The sequence below is a fragment of the Triticum dicoccoides genome, chromosome 7A (genome assembly GCF_002162155.2).
Source record: "Triticum dicoccoides isolate Atlit2015 ecotype Zavitan chromosome 7A, WEW_v2.0, whole genome shotgun sequence".
NCBI lineage: Eukaryota > Viridiplantae > Streptophyta > Magnoliopsida > Poales > Poaceae > Triticum > Triticum dicoccoides.
This window is the reverse complement of record NC_041392.1, coordinates 234,326,704-234,339,032: the sequence shown is the minus strand read 5'-3', so window position 1 is coordinate 234,339,032 and position 12,329 is coordinate 234,326,704. Positions and strand designations below refer to the sequence as shown.

The 12,329-nt window shown below is 46.0% G+C and overlaps 2 protein-coding genes across 8 annotated transcripts; one reads left to right on the top strand and one right to left on the bottom strand.

The window, feature by feature from the left end:
- Positions 1 to 3,454: 3,454 nt before the first annotated feature.
- On the top strand, positions 3,455 to 8,383 carry LOC119330348 (squamosa promoter-binding-like protein 17). 2 transcript variants are annotated; one of them, XM_037603455.1, is made up of 3 exons: positions 3,455 to 4,141; positions 7,211 to 7,344; positions 7,442 to 8,383. In XM_037603455.1, the coding sequence occupies exons 1-3, from the start codon at positions 3,768 to 3,770 to the stop codon at positions 8,089 to 8,091; spliced, it is 1,158 nt and encodes a 385-aa protein (XP_037459352.1). In that variant the 5' UTR covers positions 3,455 to 3,767; the 3' UTR covers positions 8,092 to 8,383. The 2 variants fall into 2 exon arrangements, with proteins under 2 accessions (XP_037459352.1, XP_037459351.1); XM_037603454.1 differs by having other exon boundaries at positions 3,461 to 4,141; positions 7,439 to 8,340.
- A 106-nt stretch (positions 8,384 to 8,489) lies between these two features.
- On the bottom strand, positions 8,490 to 11,782 carry LOC119330350 (G patch domain-containing protein 11-like). Of its 6 annotated transcripts, none has more exons than XR_005160056.1 (6): positions 11,025 to 11,780; positions 10,201 to 10,266; positions 9,807 to 9,884; positions 9,593 to 9,697; positions 9,098 to 9,478; positions 8,490 to 8,970 (listed from the first exon to the last, which is right to left on the bottom strand). XR_005160056.1 is itself a non-coding variant. In XM_037603457.1 (5 exons), the coding sequence occupies exons 1-4, from the start codon at positions 11,673 to 11,675 to the stop codon at positions 9,638 to 9,640; spliced, it is 855 nt and encodes a 284-aa protein (XP_037459354.1). In that variant the 5' UTR covers positions 11,676 to 11,782; the 3' UTR covers positions 8,490 to 9,276; positions 9,593 to 9,637. The 6 variants fall into 6 exon arrangements, 3 of the variants coding, with proteins under 3 accessions (XP_037459354.1, XP_037459353.1, XP_037459356.1); XR_005160057.1 differs by having other exon boundaries at positions 9,103 to 9,478; XR_005160058.1 differs by having other exon boundaries at positions 8,490 to 9,276; positions 9,364 to 9,478.
- Positions 11,783 to 12,329: the final 547 nt, after the last annotated feature.

The window sequence follows — 12,329 nt, the reverse complement described above, 5'->3', positions numbered from 1 at the left end:
GGGAGCCCGAACTCTCGCGAGATCCATCGCCCTGTACGGGCAGCAGCTGAGCATACTAGAAGCAGTCGAGCAACAACATTGCTCGACAAAGTTCGCTTTCCTCAGCGGTCATTTTCTTGACCATGGCATTGGGCGGCAACCGAGCAGACCGAAAGATGATGAGCAGCCACATTGCCAAGAAACGCTCACACTCCTCGGCGTTCATCTTTTTACCATCATTGGGCACGTAGAGTTTGTGTGGAGCGGAGTGGAGACTGAGAGTGAAGGGAGCAATTAAAAATAGTTGGGAATTAGCACACACTTGTGGTCTAAAAGTGTAGTGGAAACAAAGTAATCTCAGCACCACATCATGTGCTAATTCAAGGATCACTGTTACGGAAGAAAACATATGTATCAAGCATATATGAAGATACTATGTTTAGCATGAACACAGGACAAGTCTTGGGTTGCAAACATCAGCCAGTTAGGACAAGTACTAATTGATTTTAGCAAGCAAGCAGGTAGGAATAGTCCTATGTGCTCTCAAGCCAAAAGTAAAACAACAAGCATCAACACAAAGACATCATATTTTACGTAGAAAACTCCTCAACATGAGGGAAAAAACCACGAGTCGAAGCCACCCTAATCTTCTTCCACTATTATAAAATGTTGGATACAACAAGTTCTTCTTTAGATAGCATTAGATAATCTTGTACATCAAGATTATGCATCTTGGATAGCAACAATAAATTTTGGGGTTGCAAGAATTAGGGATTGAAACAATCACACCAAAGATGGTGGAAGGGGACAAGGTGATGGATCTGAACTTCAAAACCTTGGGGAGGAGCTCCCTTTACTTGATATCAAACTTCTTCCTTCGTCTCTCTCTCTCTCTCTCTCTCTCTCTCTCTCCCTCCAATGTAGGCTTGACTCAGATTCGTCGCTTTGCTTGGTGGCTGCTGGATCAGAGGCTAACATCCGCCTTTCCTCGCGTGAGTAAAGTTCAAAATGACCCTAGGTCATAACCCTAATAGGTAGTGGGCTCTTGCACACCTTTGGAATGCCTAAAAGGCTTCAACTGACCTTATCTTCACAATGCACACGAGAAGGATATCCCAAGAAAAAGAGAGGGTTGAGCTGTCGGTTCAATGTGGAGGACAATGCGCTCCGTTGATCTTCCCCTCGGTTTTAGATTGTAGGATTCCAAATTGTCCGGACCCAGATGGCAAAGCTCGTTGAATTGTAAAAAAAAAGTGTCCGGACCTGACAATCTGAACAAGATCGGAATGGATACCTGTCTTGGAGATGCCCTAAAGAAACAACAGAATCCTGTATACCTAAGGGAGTCATGACCACTAATGTATTTATCTCGACATGCAAGTATTCCACCTCATCATACAATTATAACGTCTGTATCAACATGCAATCACACGTGGAAAAACCCCACCACAACATTTAGCCATGCATGGAAAAATGTTTTCCATTCAATTATTCTAATTATATTCAATAAATATTTTACAACAATACATAATCAAAATTAATAAGTCATGTGTATGTTTAATTTTGGTTCTCATGTTACCAACCCAAATTTCATCAACCAATTCATGCAGGAACTCACCGGGTATTCTTTGCTCGAGCCCAAATGAACAATAAACTCCAATGTTTCTTAACTCGAGCTCAAATGAATTGGAATGAACAGTAAACTCCAAAAAAATGTTTTTTCTTTACAAACTTTGACAAATGTTTTGACTTTTGAGTGCTTGCAAAGTTCATCATGGAATGACGTTGATTTTCTTTTCTTTGACACGGCTTCCATGGATGCCATTCCATGATGAACTTTGCAAGCACTCAAAACATTTGTCAAAATTTGCCCCAACAAATCAGACATTTTTGAATTTTTTTTTCAATCATTGCGGACTTGGGTGCACTCCCATGAACCTACTCGTATTTCTCCAAGAGAATGTAGAGGGCCAGTCTTCGGAAAATACACTTTGGTTCCTGGTTGTATATGCACCCTATATGGGGATTTTTTTTAATATTTTAATAAAAAGTCAAAATAGGTAAGAACTATTTTGACAAAACACTTGACTTACTTTTGCACTGACATATAAATGTCGACGAAAAAAAAAAGTTGACCTCACAGCAAAAAAGACAAAATTTATTTGCTATTATAGGTCACTATTCACACTATTTTAGCCAAAAATTTATCTTTTTTGAAAAGAAGTCAAAAGGATATATTTTTTTGTGGATTTTATTTCTCACGAGTACAATAGAAGGTCAAGTTTATTTCAAAAATATTTTCAGGAATTTTTGACTTTTTGTTGAATTACTAATTTTTTCCCCATATAGGGTGCATATGTCCCCATAGATCAAAAATTCCCCTCCGCCAGTCTCCACAATAAGATTGTGCAGTACTAGTAGGATAGCAGTTTTGCACGTAGGAAATGGAAAAGGCGCGTGCACATGAGCTCATGCAAAGGTAAAGCTGGGCGGAAACCCGTGTGATTCTTTTTACCACAAAAGGGCAAAAAAGAAACATCCCATCCACACTCACTCGCTCGCTCGCTCAAGTAGTAGTAGTAGCCCGTAGCCCTGTTTCCCGATTTTAACCCTGAGGCCTTGTTCGGTTGAGGCGGTTTTGGAAGGGGATTGGCAGGGATTGAGGGGGATTAGATCCCCTGCAAGTCAAAATCCCCTCCAATCCACTCCAATCCTCTTGAGAGGAGGTTTAAACGAACAAGGCCTGAGGTAACTAGTCACGCTGGCGAGTGGGTAAACTTTCTACTCCCAAAATGGAGCACTACTGATGAACAGCGACATTAATACCTACCAATTCTGCCACTCACAGGTCTACTAGGAGGCAGCAGCTACAGACCCGGTGTTAAAGGAAGGGAGAGAGGGGGAGGGGAGGGAGCTGGCCCCCCATGGGAAACATCTACTGTGGGGAGACGCTAGCTGCGGCGGCCTGGCGCTGCCATCACGGCCGTGCTGTTCATTCATGGCACTGCTGCGCTGCGCTGCGTTGGCGGTGGCAGCCGCAGACGCAGACGCAGAGATGCAGGGCGCTGCTCTCTCACCTCCTCTCGGCCCTGCGTGATTTGATAAGTGGAGGCAGGCGACGCAGCCAATGCCAAAGATGGCATGAATAGGCAGGGGGGCACAGCCTTTTCACCATACGTACTTCTCCCCGGCATGCACGGGCATACAAAACCCGGAAGCAGCTCCCCTAACGTACGTTACACGCCGTTGGGGACACTAGCATGTGGGGCTGATTCACAGCGAGCCCACCTGTCAATCGCCGAATGGCACCCTGCCGCACGGCAGAGGATCCGCGTCCACAAAACCCAACCCCCACGCACCGCGCGCAGCCGTTTAACCCAGCATGGCAAGAGGCGCATCCCGAGCATCACTCGTCGACTGACGAGGACCTGAGGCGGAGGCCCTAGAGGGAGCAAAGCAAAAGGTGCTGGTGAGTGGTGACTATAGCTACCATGACAAGTTGAGAGAGAGAGGGAGAGACCCACACTAGGCTGTCGCACCAACGGGTCAGGAGGGAGGGAGAGAGAGAGAGAGACGGGGGTTTTAATTTGAAGGGCGAAGCCTGGTCACTCGTGTGTGTGCGTGTGTTTCCCCCCGTCGTCGCCACTCTCCCTCTTTCCCCTCTCTCCCTCGAGAGAGGAGAGGAGAGGGGGGCCAGCAAGCAGGCAAGAGCAGTGTTCCACCTCCACTTCCACGACCAGCATCGCCAGCGCACCACGAGCTAGCTAGGGCCGACGACAGGCGCCGCAATGGAGATTGGCAGCGGCGGCTGCGGCGGCGGCGACGGGAGCGGCGGAGGGGGCGGGGACGACCAGCAGCGCCACGGGCTCAAGTTCGGCAAGAAGATCTACTTCGAGGACAGCACGGGCCCCGGCGGTGGCAGTGGCGGCGTCAATGCGTCCTCGTCCAAGCCGCCCGCGGGCGGCGGGAGGAAGGGGAAGGCCGTGGCCGCCGGGGGAGCGTCCGGCTCCGCGCCGCCGCGGTGCCAGGTGGAGGGGTGCGGCGTGGATCTGAGCGGCGCCAAGCAATACCACTGCCGCCACAAGGTGTGCTCCATGCACACCAAGGAGCCCCGCGTCGTCGTCGCCGGCCTCGAGCAGCGCTTCTGCCAGCAGTGCAGCAGGTCACCATTTCTCCTCCCACCTCCGCCTCCTCTCTCGCCGCGTTTCTCTTCTGTCTTCTCCCCGCCAATTTCTTGACGTATTCTCTAGTAGTAATACATGTTTTATTCCTAGCCATTTTTTATTGGCTTCTTGTTCAAGGTTTCCTTCTGTCCACATTAGGTCAACTGTAGCCCAAGTATTAATAGGTATAGTAGTACTCCAGTAGTAGTATCATTGTGACAAACTTAGCTTGGTGGGGCCTTCCGCTTCTGTCAATTGCTTTGCGTCTAATTAGTTTCACAAGCTTCTTTCATTGGGTTGGGTGTTAGCGACTTTTTTTACTTATTATTACGGCCATTGCTTGTAGCAGCTTACTATACTTTGTATTCTATATTTGAGTGTGCTGATGATAGTTCTTAAGTTGGTAGACTGATTGATATGTTTTCAGTGATGTGACATCCCTGCCTTCCGGTTGCTTTGCATAAGATTCCTCTAGCTAGCTTATCTACTATACTAGTACTTGGTTGTTTACTAGTAGCCGATTCGTGGTAGTCCAAAAACTATCCATTTCGTATAATTAGTTCTAAAAATGGTCAAATCAAATCAGGAACAGTGAGAAATAACGATCTTCCATTGTACTCCCTCCGTCCGAAAATACTTGTCATCAACATGGACAAAAAATGATGTATCTAGAACTAAAATACATCTAGATACATCCCCTTTTATTCATTTTGATGACAAGTATTCCCGGACGGAGGGAGTAGCATTCTGCGTCGTCATAGGTTGGTAGGTTAGTCCATATTCGGTTCAACTCAAGCTCCTTTTCTTTTTGTGAGGGGCAAGCTTCTCTCTTTAGTTTTTTTAACACGGTACAGACCACGCTCATATATATGCGCATACACCCATCTTATGAATACACCCGCAGACCCAATCCCTATGAGCATCTTCTAGAGACTGCGCATTGTCGGAAATCCTGAAATAAATGCGAGCACCATGACACTTCTCTCTTTAGATAGCTGACTTTCTACGCGACATGTAACTTTCTGTAAACTATTTCCGGTTTTACCTAGGTTAGAAAACCCAAAGACTGCATTACAGATGTTTATATGTTTTTTTAGGGGTTACAGATGTTTATATGTGCTATTCAACTTCTTTGTATTTCCTTTGTTGAAAATTTCTTTGTAAATGGGCGAATGGCTTGTGGCTCAAATTGTTTAATTGTGTTATTAATTACCATCACTTTAACTGAAAAAACAAAGCATACACATTGATTAACTATTTTGGATTTATTTTTTTGCCCCCCTCTTATTGCACAGTACTGTGTATGCTCGGGATGTTGGTGCGCTCATGGTGTGAACAACGGGAAGGAGGGGAAAAGAACTGGTTGAATATAGATACTGAAAATATGTTTGAAATAAACTTAATCTTCCACTGTACTTGTAAAAAAATCATAAAAAGAAAAACCCCATTGACTTCTTTTGAAAAAAAAAACAAATTTTCCAGCCAAAATAGTGTGAATAGTGATCTATAATAGCCAAAAAAATGCCCTGAAGTCAACGCTGGTTTTTTATTCATGAAAATTTACATACTGGTGCAAAAGAAAGTCAAGTTTACTCTAAAAAGCTTCAAAACTTTTTTGACTTTTATTTACATATTAATTTTTTTCTCATATGAGTTGTATATACACCCAGGAACCAAAGTACATTTCCCCATATTGATGAGAAATGTTCAGTTTAGATAGACACATTCAAAAAATATGTACAGTACATTAGATTTCAGTTTGCCAGTTGAAAGGGCAGTTACCAATCATTCCGTAATTTTTCATTCACTAACAACCCATTGCCATGTTTTTTTTTGAAAGGAAAACACAAGTAATGCATTACAATATTGTACCTGGCATCTCGCCAATTACAATGTCAGAGACAAATGCAGGAAAATGGCCTAGCCATATCTCTATGCAGCCATTCCCCATGCCAACACCATGCGCTGCTAAAACATGTGCAGCAACGTTACAGTCACGCTTACAGTGAACTACATCAACAACATTCAGCCCTACTTGTTTTCATAATAAGTTCTATACTCCCTCTGTTCCTAATATTTTTCTTTCTAGAGATTTCAACAAGTGACTACATACGGAGCAAAATGAATGAATCTACACTCTAAAATATGTCTATATACATCCGTATGTGGTAGTCCATTTGAAGTCTCTAAAAAGACAAATACTCCCTCTGTTCCAAATTACTCGTCGCTGAAATTGATGTATCTAGAACTAAAATACATCTAGATACATCCATTTCTGCGACGAGTAATTCGGAAAGGATGGAGTATTTAGGAACGGAGGGAGTAGTTTATAAGCGAAATGACTTATGTTCTCTGGCTCTAGTTCTTTTACGAAACTTATGAATGTCTGAGTTGTGCTAATGTCCAGCGTGTCTCTGACGAGAGGCATAATCAGAAAAGCTTAAGCTAAAATGATATCTCCCTCCACACTTGATGGACAATCCCTTTGCCCCTTGCACCTTGGTGAGGTGCATTATTGATTGTGTTAAGCCAGACATCTCACATCTGTATGAATGATTACAATCTTCTTTACACATGTACGGTTCCTTTCTCCGTTTCTTTTCCGGGGCTTGTTTTTCCACGTACGGGGTGTGATTATGAAGGCCGTTAAGATAATGTTGCTTAATGGGATGCTCAGTACTGCTATATTAAGAAGAGAGACATTCTTGGCATTACCACGCCCTTTTGACCAGACCTGTTGTTTTCCATTATGCTTGTTTGTTCCCAAGATATGCTAATATATATAGGGAGCATGTAGTACTTGAGCAGCTTTGCTATATCTTTGTTAATAAATTTGTATTCCAAACTCTACTGAAATTTTTAGTACCGTTAGTAGTACCCATCGTGTATTGCATCAACTTGATTTTTGTTTTGTTTGATCATATACAATGAGACCCTGTGAGATTTGGATCCCATAACTTTTATTCGGTCATCACTCATCATACCTCTCAGGTAAATTCAGTTGAGGAGGGTTGCACCAGTTGCCTGAATGAGGGTTGTACCACTAATTCTCTGCTCGAATTTCTCAGGTTCCACCAGTTGCCTGAATTCGATCAAGGAAAACGCAGCTGCCGCAGACGCCTCGCAGGCCACAACGAACGCCGGAGGAAGGCACCCCCCGGCCCTCTCGCAACACGCTACGGGCGACTCGCTGCATCCTTTGGTGAGCAGCAGCTGCTGATTTGCCAAACTTGCTCTCACCGATCACTATTGGTCCAGTTGCATTTGCTGATTTGCTCTTGTGGTTCTTGGTGCAGAAGAACCCGGCAGGTTCAGAAGCTACCTGCTGGATTTCTCGTACCCAAGAGTTCCGAGCAGCGTGCGGGATGCCTGGCCGGGGGCTCGACCAGGCTACCGGATGCCTGGTGAAATCCAGTGGCAAGGCAACCTAGACCTGCGTCCTCACACAGGTGCAGGCACGGGATACGGCCACCACCATGCATACAGCAGCCACGGCGGCTTCCCCGGCCCAGAGCTCCCTCCAGGTGGGTGTCTCGCAGGGGTCGCCGCCGACTCCAGCTGTGCTCTCTCTCTTCTGTCAACTCAGCCATGGGACAACACCCCCCACGGTGCCAGCCACGACCACCGGTCCGCGGGCTTCGATGGCCACCCTGTGGGAGTGTCACCCTCCATCATGGCGAGTAACTACATGCCGCCGCCGGCGAGCCCCTGGGGTGGCTCCCGGGGCCATGAAGGCGGCCGGAACGCGCCGCATCAGCAGCTGCCACATGACGTCCAGCTCCACGAGGTGCACCACCCAGCAGGCTCTAGCCAGCACGGCCACTTCTCAGGCGAGCTCGAGCTCGCCCTGCAGGGGAACAGGCCGGCGCCTGGGCCACGCGGCGGCGATCACGGCAGCAGTGGCGGCGCGTTCGACCACCCCGGCAGCTCGTCCAACTGGTCCCTGTAGGGGCCATTCCAACTACGTTACCCTAAGTCTGCGCAGGGAAGCATGGAACTGAAGAAGCCCCTGTCTGCCGTTCATTTTTCCCTTCTGGTCACCGGTATGGGAAGGAAGGGCTCCGAAGTGGCAGGCGACTGATTTCTTCCTTATGCATAATGTCCATGAAAACTCCAAACTATTTGCGCCCATGTGATGTAAACCTCCATGAATTTCAAGTATCGGTATGCTTGCCGAGGACTTTGACTCGGCGTATTATTCCCTTGTTAATCCTGCATTGCCAGGAATCTGTTCTTGTTTATGCATGCAAAGTTAAGAGACCACAAGCACACAGCGTGGCTTTGCAGCATGCTCTCAGCACCGGTGGTGTCTTGTTGATGGGCTGGCCGAGGTGAGAAAGTGAGATCAAGCAATGCGGTAGCTTCTTTACTCCAAAAGAACACATTAGTGGTGACTGGTGACAACTCTGGTATATTCTCTCCAAAACATCAGCACCTGCTTTCATGTGACAGAGACTGCCAAGGAGAATGTGTTCCAAGCATCTCCTCTTTTTTCCAGTCACCATTTGCTGGGATGCTGATCCAGATCTTGTGATCTTGTTGATTTTGTTTGATGGTAAAGCTGAAACCTTTGATGTTTCCAAAGACTGACTTTAGGTCTGAACAAAATTAGGGAGCCCACTTTAGAAAGGAGAACAAATAATTGCCAGAGGTAGGGCAAGGGTGGGATGATGCAGCCATCATGATGACATAATAATTGAGCTCACACTGACAAATCTTGTGCCACATGTTGGCCCGTGATCAACAAACAGTGATCATAAATGGATCGCTTGTCCACATGAAAGATCGACACAAATGTAATTGCACTGTACACAGATTCCGGCATTGGCTGGAACAAAGAGATGAACAGTGTCAGCCTTCCCACGACTCTAACTTCAACAGTTCAGTTGATGAGTGATGAATAGTCCCTCGATTAGAAAGCAGGAATGGGAAACGTCTAGTGCAATTCTTCTTACATTACCGCTAGCTGAATTCAACTCGTTTCTTCACAGCTTAACACACTACTGTCTTTTGGCCGCGGTAACTTCATTCGGAGTTCTGGACATGTCAGAGACATAACTTGAGCTCTAAATGAAGCAGTTCACACAATATGCGAACTCCTTGAAGCTTCCCATTCCATCTCTGTAATTTCAAACTGACCCAAAAAGATTTCACATGTTGAGACATTTCATACAGAACTAATACACATAATAGTAGTTAAGAATATATTGTTTCCACTAACATGCTGGAGCTCAGTTTCTCCAGTTGGCTATGAACCAGTGATTGTGTTAAGGACTAAGGTTAACCGTACACAGTCAACTAATCAAGAATATCCCAAATGTCACATTTACCATAATCTGCATGATAGAGGCAAAACAAAACGGCAAGTTTGTAATCCAGTATGTGAAGAATCCAATGCGGTAATGCCAATCATTACTGAATACAGATTGAATTGCTCATAGAATCATCACCTGCAGTGGGAAGGACAGTGCCCTTGTCACCATTGACAGAGTGGATCAGTGATCATCTTCATTAGGCCCAGGGCATTCATTTGCCAGTGCTCCTGCTGATTCAAACTGAGAAAACAGCCAAGACAACCATATTTTAAAAGCATGGAAGATGCCACAACAAACACACAATGTCTAAATGCATTTATAATTCGGAAAATGAAAATAAAAGGGCAACCTGGTGCATGTAGCTCCCGCTTGCGCAGGGTCCAGGGAAGGGTCCGACCACTTTGGGTCTATAGTACGCAGCCTTTCCCTACATTTCTAATGAAAATAGATAGAGTAAAATATGAGAATTGCAGTATCTATCTGGTTGTAATGCAGTAAAAGGGTGGAGAAATGCACTGGCAACACTAGAGATCTACTCCCTCTCTAAGTTAATATAAGATGTTTTTTGACACTATGACAGTGTCAATAAACGTCTTATCTCAAGTTAATGAGGGAGTATATAATAAAACACGGATTTTCTACTGTGATCTTCCAAAGAAGCAATGTTATTTACAAGATGGGGAATCAGGTATGAATGCTCTGCCTTCTGCAGATAGTTGGCTTGTGTCCAGAATAAAACTGACCTTGCATCCACAGTAAAGGCAATAGTGGTGTTGAACACGCAGCTTATCCAATATGGTTTGTAAACCCTGCAGACATAAACGACATGTCAATCCAGTTCCTTCAGCAACACTTACAAAATGATACCTTGGGCAAAAGGAAATGCAGAAAAGAACAAATGGCAACGAAATAATGATAAATAAAAAAATAAGTAGGATTTACTTTCAGAGCCTCTTGCAGAAATGTAGGGAAAGGCTGCGTACTATAGACCCAAAGTGGTCGGACCCTTCCCCGGACCATGTGCAAGCGGGAGCTACGTTCACCGGGCTCCCTTTTTTTTTTTACTTTCAGAGCCGAGCCACTTGCTAGTGCATTTGTAACAACACAATGATCATGAGTTCAAGGGATAATTGTGGAAACATGTATGAACAACCAAATATTGGACAAATAAGCACGTTGTCACAATTATCAATTGTCATGAACTCATGATCAGTGTGTTGTGGTAAATGCAGTAGGATGTGGCTAGATTCTGAATCATGAATCCAGCATATATTACTGAATTATATCTGGTATATGACAAATCCATTAAACCTACAACAATTACGGACAACAATTACGGTGTTCTATCCAAATCACAATCTCATACACAATCCTAACCATTGGAATGTTTTTCTCATCTACTTCACTTAATTCCATTTTTGTACGAAAAATTGGCAGTAATTAGCACATCTTTGAACATGTAAGTCCGAACCTGATACTGAGCTTGCAATCCTAAATTTGACCAACAGAATTACAGAACAAAGAACGGTGCAGAAGTAAGAGTATCAGAGCAGTGAGAAACGGCTACCTCTTCAGTGATCACCTCTTCCTCTTCATCTTCTCCCTTCTCCTTCTCCTCCCCATCGGGGGCCGGTGGCTCCACCTCCCTGTTCTCCAGCTGCGCGAGCGCCGCCTCAGCCTTGCGGTAGTCCCACACCAACCTCCGTCCCTTCCATTGCGTGCTCTTCCTCGACCTCAGCTCCACCACCATCTCCTCCTCCCGCTTCCTCTCCCTTTCTTCCTCCTCCCGCGTCTTGGGTTCCGATGGCTGCGGCAGCGGCGCCACAGAAGCATCTGGCTCCGCCCCGAGTCCGGCCCGAGAGCGGCGGATCTCGATTCCAACCGGCTCGGCGCCGGCGCCGCGGGCTGCCGGGTCGTATCCCATCTGCTTCAACATCTTGAACCCAACGTTGCTCTCCGGGATGGCCTCCGCCATCCCGGCCAAGGTGCGGGCGTCCTCCTCTCTCTGGCTCCTCTCGCGCTCCTGCCGCCGGCGCTCCTTCCACGGTAGCCTCTTGGCGCGCTTCGCGTGCCCTCGCGCCGGCGGAGCCGGCTTGGGGGGTTGCTTCCGGACCCCGAGGCTCCTGGAGGGAGAGGGCGGGCTTGGCGGGAGGAAGTGGGACAGGTCCCCCATGTAGTCGTCCTCGGCGTCGGCCTCAACGGTGGCGTTCGGCTCCATGGCCCTGCGGTGGTCGGGGCGAAGCGAGGTCGGCCGGGGAACGGCGTGGCGACTTGTTTCCGGCCTGGGGTAAGTCTTTTTTTTTTAGATCGGGTTTTGTTTTTTGAGATCGGGTGGGGTCAAGTCGGTTTACACTTCTGGTTGGGCTTCGTACATGGAATGGATGGATGTTGTCTTTCCGTTGGTGAAAACCTGGCAAAGTGGGCTGGCATGGAATAAACCACCGGCCGCGGCATGTTTTTTTTTTGACAGCGGATAGACTTTATTCCTCACATAATAGACAAGTCATTTACAAAAAGAAGAGAAATAAAGTCCGGGATAGAACTATCCCAAAATCCCGAAGATCTAATGGTAAGAGAATTTCTAGCTAAGCTATCTGCTACCTCATTCGCTTCACGAAAACAATGCACGAAGAAAGTCTTTGCAAATTCCAACTCCATTTGCTTACACTCCCTGATGATAGCTGCCTCAGGACCAAAGTATGTTTCTTGTTGATTAAAGGCTTCCACTGCAACCGTACTATCAGATTCAATAATCAGTGAATTACACCCAATCCTTTCTGCGAAAATCATTCCATTTCAAACTGCAATTATTTCAGCTGCATCAACATTATTAACATGTGGTATGAACCAATTAGCTGCTGCAATAAAATCA

Excerpts from the sequence above, each read along its gene's own strand:
- LOC119330350 (XM_037603457.1), bottom strand. The coding sequence starts at position 11,675 with ATGGAGCCGAACGCCACCGTTGAGGCCGACGCCGAGGACGACTACATG. Across the intron at positions 10,267-11,024 it reads AAGAGGTGATCACTGAAGAG|GGTTTACAAACCATATTGGA; the intron begins GTAGCCGTTTCT and ends TTATGTCTGCAG. Across the intron at positions 9,698-9,806 it reads GCGGGAGCTACATGCACCAG|TTTGAATCAGCAGGAGCACT; the intron begins GTTGCCCTTTTA and ends CTGTTTTCTCAG.
- LOC119330348 (XM_037603454.1), top strand. The coding sequence starts at position 3,768 with ATGGAGATTGGCAGCGGCGGCTGCGGCGGCGGCGACGGGAGCGGCGGA. Across the intron at positions 4,142-7,210 it reads TTCTGCCAGCAGTGCAGCAG|GTTCCACCAGTTGCCTGAAT; the intron begins GTCACCATTTCT and ends CGAATTTCTCAG. Across the intron at positions 7,345-7,438 it reads GCGACTCGCTGCATCCTTTG|AAGAACCCGGCAGGTTCAGA; the intron begins GTGAGCAGCAGC and ends TTCTTGGTGCAG.